At 34.4% G+C, this 5,689-nt stretch overlaps 1 protein-coding gene across 10 annotated transcripts in view; it reads left to right on the top strand.

The window, feature by feature from the left end:
- The window catches only part of LOC107622550 (ATP-dependent Clp protease proteolytic subunit-related protein 2, chloroplastic), a 55,239-nt gene that overhangs the window by 49,033 nt on the left and 517 nt on the right, over positions 1–5,689 (top strand). For 2 of the 10 annotated variants that reach the window (XM_021115071.1, XM_021115072.1), the window contains exons 3-9: positions 2,532–2,722; positions 2,802–2,924; positions 3,712–3,832; positions 4,011–4,169; positions 4,282–4,398; positions 5,249–5,365; positions 5,468–5,563. In XM_021115071.1, coding sequence (XP_020970730.1) covers positions 2,682–2,722; positions 2,802–2,924; positions 3,712–3,832; positions 4,011–4,169; positions 4,282–4,398; positions 5,249–5,365; positions 5,468–5,563 — 774 coding nt within the window. In that variant the 5' untranslated portion in view covers positions 2,532–2,681. Of the gene's footprint in view, positions 1–526; positions 945–1,505; positions 1,554–2,460; positions 2,723–2,801; positions 2,925–3,711; positions 3,833–4,010; positions 4,170–4,281; positions 4,399–5,248; positions 5,366–5,467; positions 5,564–5,689 lie in introns of those variants that run through there. The other 8 variants (XM_021115070.1, XM_021115073.1, XM_021115069.1 and 5 more) reach the window with 7 other exon arrangements.

Here is a 5,689-nt window from a genome sequence, read left to right on the forward strand (position 1 = left end):
CATATGAGTTAAGTAAATAATAAATAGCATATTATTTTATATTAATTTAAATAAGTGAAATAAAATTACCATTGTTCAATGTTCTACTTTTATTTTTAAAAAATTAGGTCATTAGTTTTTTAATAATTTTTAGAGCAAAACCTATGATTTTTTTTAAATGAACAATTATATTTAGATCCAAACAATTATATTTATAAGATCCAATTAAACTTTGAAATTAGTTTACTCTTTACCAGAACAATATCACTATTTTCAAGATGCTTGACGTACTTAGATGTATGATATCTAAAATCGTACCTTCAGCGTGTATTCTTTACAAATATATCGTATATGCATAAGAAAATATTTATTTACTAATAAGTATTCTAAGGATATTTTTTAAGGATAGTGATATTATATATGAACAAGGATATATTTATCCATTGAGAAATGTTAGGGGTAAGTAATTTTGGTATTTTGTAATTATCAATTGACCATTAATAATATTTTTAATAATATAAAATTATATCTAATAATAAAATTATTCCTTCGAGCAAACACACCCAAGCACTCAACCAAGGGAAAAACCCTAGCCGCCACCACCGCCGCAAGGAGGAGCCGTCTTGCCGCCGTCCGTCACAGTCAGGGGCTTGTCTCCTCGAGTCTTCGTGCGTCGCAATCAGGGGAGTTTCTTCCAAGTCTTCAATCTGTTCGTAGCACAAGTCGCAGGCGCGCCGCTTCTCCCTCGAGCTCGGTGGTCGTCGTCTTGTCGCCATTGTCTGTCGCCATCTGTCGCAGTTAGGGGTTTGTCTCCTCGAGTCTTCGTGCGTTGCAGTCAGGGGAGTTCTCCAAGTCCTCGATCTGTTTGCAGTCCCCGTCGCAGGCGCGCCGCTTCTTCCTCGTGCTCGGCGGCCGTCATCTTGTCGCCGTCGTCTGTCGCCATCCATCCTCCTCAGCGATCGAAGGTCAGTGACTCAGAGCTCATTTGTTCTTCGTTTTTTTAATTTTTTTAAATGCTTTGTTCAGAAATCATTGCATGATTATTGAATAAGCTTTGCATTTTTAATAATTTTTAACTATAATTGAATAATTTTTTAACTGTGAATTGAACTGTGAACTGTGAACTCTGTTGAATAATTATGAATAATTATTGTTAGTTAAGCTGTGAACTTTGTTGTTGTTACTTGTTACTGAGTTGAATAATTATTGAATAATTTGCCATGGGTTCTTGTGAACCTGTGATTGATGATGATTGATGACTCTGTCGTTGTCCATTGCTCACTGCTTCTTGCTTAAATTGAAAATCTTGTTAATTAAATTGAGGATTGGTGATTAAATTGTTAACAGGACCCACTTTACAAAAAATCAAGAAAGAAATCATACATATGATCTACACAATCCATGTATTTTCATGTGTTCAGAATATCTAAACTGTGAATTTATCTTGTTACCAGGCCCAACATAGATGCTAATAGAAAACTGTTACTAAACTATGAATTCTTTGTCAAATGGTTGATATTTTTTAGGTTGGTGATCATGATAGGAAATACAGGGAAGCTTAGGATTAAAAATGGGTAAGTTGCATTTTTTGATCCATTTTTATTTTGGTTTCTATTTGGTAACAATTGTAATTGAGAACTTTCATAAGTACTTTCTCATGTTTTTAGATTGGGAGATTGCAAACTCAGACACTGCAGTTTTGATAATGCCATTTTCAGGATGCTTCCAATTTGTTTATGTAGTTCGTGTCTCTACTTGTCAATTGTTGTATATATGAACGTGTGATATATGTTGTTTGTCTCTTAATGTTCTGAGTTATTTTTGTGCTATTATTCTATTTGAGTTAATTTGTTAGTTGTTGGCTTGTCGCTGAGTAAAATTAGTTAAACTTAAAAACTTGTGCTCTTCAACTGGATCCGGCTCTGATTGATGCTGGAAGAAGGGTTTCAGTTGAAATCCTAGATGAATAAGCTTGTTTGCTGCGCCACTGTTGCTAAATAATAGCCTCAGCTAAAGCTCATCAGAAAATTGTTGAAAAGCTCTGAAATTTCACTCTGTTATTCTCTTGGAGTTGGGGATGTGGCATTTTAAGTTATATGAATCTGTGTTAAGTTTCATATATGACTTAATGTTGTTTCTTTAATAGTGTGCCTTATATGGGAATACCAAATAATATTAACTAAAGAATACCAAATAATTGATTTTAACTAATATTGAATACTTGTGTTAGTTTACTTATGCGTATTTTGATTTTATTTTTAGTTATAAATTTTGATGTTTGAAGTTATTTGGAACTTTTAATGGTAAATTATAGATAATTTATTATGTGAAATTGTAAAATTTTGAATTTTATTAGCTTACAATTCATTGAATTTAAATATTCAAATTATGTATTAAATTTTTAATAATTCTATTTTATATTTAATTAAATCGGTTGAACTCCGGTTGAACCCCGATTGAACTATTAAACTATTGAACCAGTCACTCCACCGGTTCATTGACCGGTTCGGTTCTCGCAACCTTGGGTAACATTGCTAATAAATAAATAAAAGGAGGTTCTAATTCCAGGGAGGATCAAAAGGGCGTTGTCGTTGAAGTTCATCTTCAGAGCTGAGTGAGTGTTGTATCTGGTTGAAGTTTTCTTCAAGCTCAAATAGTGCGTTGCCCCATCTCCTATCTAATCGTTACCTCAAAAAGCTAACATGGCGGTGGCACCCTATATCACCGCTGATGCACTTCCTAGGTTTGCTTCTCCTTCTCATTGTGTGTTTCCCACAGTTTCTCTAAATTACTAACTCTATTTTCTCTTTTTGATGTGGCAGTTGCGCCACAAAACTCTACTCAGGGTTGAAACTTCAATCTCCAAGTATCCCTAATTCCCTTGCGTGTAAACCTAATGTCTCCGCTGAGTTCTACGGAAAAGTTCACAAGAGTCTGCATTGCGGGTAACTGTTTGACCACATTTGTGATTTTGCCCCCCTTTTTTTTTGTTTTTGTTATGGAGAAAGTTTTGTTCTTTAGCTTCTGCAGTTTTCCTTATTTTGAATTGGTGCCATTTTTTGGTGTGTGCTTAACTTTGCAAAAATAAGCTTTGGCATGGATGATGATAGTTTTGTATTTGAATTGCTTTTCTTATACCTGTATTCATATGTGCAATTAACATATACTTGGTTATATGCCTAGTATTGTGCGCTTTCAGCTGATACATTCCATGAAGGAACGGTCTTTTTGCAAAATTTGAAGATTGAAAACAATAGTGAATTGTCTCTTTATGCTTAAATTTTGTGGTTGGTCTATTATGTTATGTTGCTACTGTATGCTTTGTAGGTACATCCCTTTGATTGCCAAATTTTTCAGCATAATGTGTTCAGTCCACTCTAATGCAATTTTTCTTGTTGCAGAAAGCTATGCTGTATCATATCTTTGATATTGTTGTTTGGATTAGCGAGTAGTTTTTAACTGCAATTGAGTTTGTCATGATTACTGTTATATATTATAACAAGGATTATTTTTTTGTAAGTTCTAACAAATTTGAATTATGAAAAATCTTCTTTAGTCTTTACGGCTTTACACAATAGTTGATAATCTTTGACATAGTGAAAGTGAAGTTAACAAATAAAGCATAGTTTATGTCAGATAAAAACGATATACTTAGAAGAGTTTTCACTAATGTCAAACACGTCTTTTAATTAAGAGACTAATACAAGGTGTATAAATCTTGTATATTTTCAGGTATGCTAATCACAAACCAGCAAGGGCACAAATTCAAATGATGCCCATAGGGACCCCTAGAGTCCCCTATAGGACACCTGGTGAAGGAACTTGGCAATGGGTTGATTTGTGGAATGCCCTTGTAAGTCAATAATACATCTTAATATATATCATTAATATTATGTTTTTCTGCATCTAAAAGATGCTGTTAACATTGCGTCACATACTCATTGCGTCACATACTCACATAGAAATAGATCGTTACGCATGAACCTCTAGTTTTCTTATGATTTCCATCACTCTTTAAAACATTTCTAAAAGTAAAGGGTTATTGGATGCAGTATCGAGAGCGTGTTCTCTTCATTGGACAAAACATAGATGAAGAATTTAGTAACCAAGTATTGGCAACCATGCTGTATCTTGACAGTATAGATAACGCCAAGAGGATGTATATGTACATCAATGGTCCTGGTGGAGATGTAAGCTTTCTTCTAGTGTTAGATGTTTAGTCAATTAAATATCTCTCTTTTGTGCCCACCTTTGTGTTGCTTAGTCATGTTTTTAACATGCTTAAGCTTGTTATTTGTGCAGCTTACACCAAGCTTGGCTATCTATGACACTATGCAGAGCTTGCAAAGTCCTGTAACCACCCATTGTGTTGGCTATGCCTATAATCTTGCAGCATTTCTTCTTGCAGCCGGAGAAAAGGTATCGAGTTACATTACTATCTGTTAATACAAACTGTGAAAGTTTTCTGTTTGATTTAGAGTTTATAGTGATTTCCAACATCATGTAATCATGCATGACATTGTGTGACTGACGAGATTTATTGTTGCATCTTCCAGTTGTTTCTTCACGATTAATATGAATAAAAATTATGCCTGAGATAAGGGGACGGTTGAAATAATTGGAGCATTAATAAATCACTCAGTAGTCAATATAACAAGAAAAAAAATGAAGAAATATTTTTTATGCTGCTTATGTGCTGCCTAGTGCATTCTTGATAGGACGTGTCAATTTGTTATTAGTAACATCAATTGTGTTACATTTGTTATAAGGTAAAAGATGGAAAGTTTTGTAGTTTGAATCTAAATAGGGGGGCAGTCTACTATATACAGACTTGGGATCACATTGAAAGGCCCGATCTCCCTCCTTCCAGCTCTTTATAAAAATTCAGTAAAAAAGAAAAGAATGGTAATTGATAGGGAGTGGATATTATCACTCCAATATCCACTCCCTAATTGATAATGCCAATCCTCTACGAATATTATTCTCAAATTACCCTCACAATGAAAAATTTCTCTCATCACTATGGAAAATTAAATAGCGAGGATGGAACATAATTTTGAAAAATCACACAAAAAGGGAGTGGCAGTATCTCTCTCCAAAGTCTCCTAATTTATACTGTGAAGTCCATCCTTATTTGCATCTTAAGCTTACCACTTTCTGTTCCATTCCATTGTGTTGTCACATTCATGTTGTATTGTTTACTTTTCTGCAATTTGTTGTGATGTGCTTGTATTTGTGTTTGTTGATGTCTAATGGGTTATGAAAATAGTTCCCGACATCTATTAACTTTGTGATGATGGTCTGCTGTATTGTTAAGGGCAACCGCTTTGCAATGCCTCTTTCCAGAGTTGCTCTGCAATCTCCAGCGGGAGCTGCTCGGGGTCAGGTATGTAGATATCTCTTCTGAGATTGAGGTTATTATCACTCATCAGATGTGTGAATATGATTGCTTTTACTCTTTATGCTAACGCCTTGAAAATTTTGACAGGCTGATGACATCCGCATTGAAGCAAATGAGCTTTTAAGAATCAGAGATTACCTCTTTAACGAGTTGGCTAAGAAAACAGGCCAGCCTATTGAGAGGGTCAGTTTATTCAACAATGAAATGCATGGAGATGAACATGAAAACCTGTTATCTTAAAAACTTAAGGCTTGATTGGTTTCTATTTTTATTTTCTACTTCCAATTTGATGATTTTGCTAGGAAAAAA

Source organism: Arachis ipaensis, chromosome B10 (genome assembly GCF_000816755.2).
Source record: "Arachis ipaensis cultivar K30076 chromosome B10, Araip1.1, whole genome shotgun sequence".
Lineage (NCBI taxonomy): Eukaryota > Viridiplantae > Streptophyta > Magnoliopsida > Fabales > Fabaceae > Arachis > Arachis ipaensis.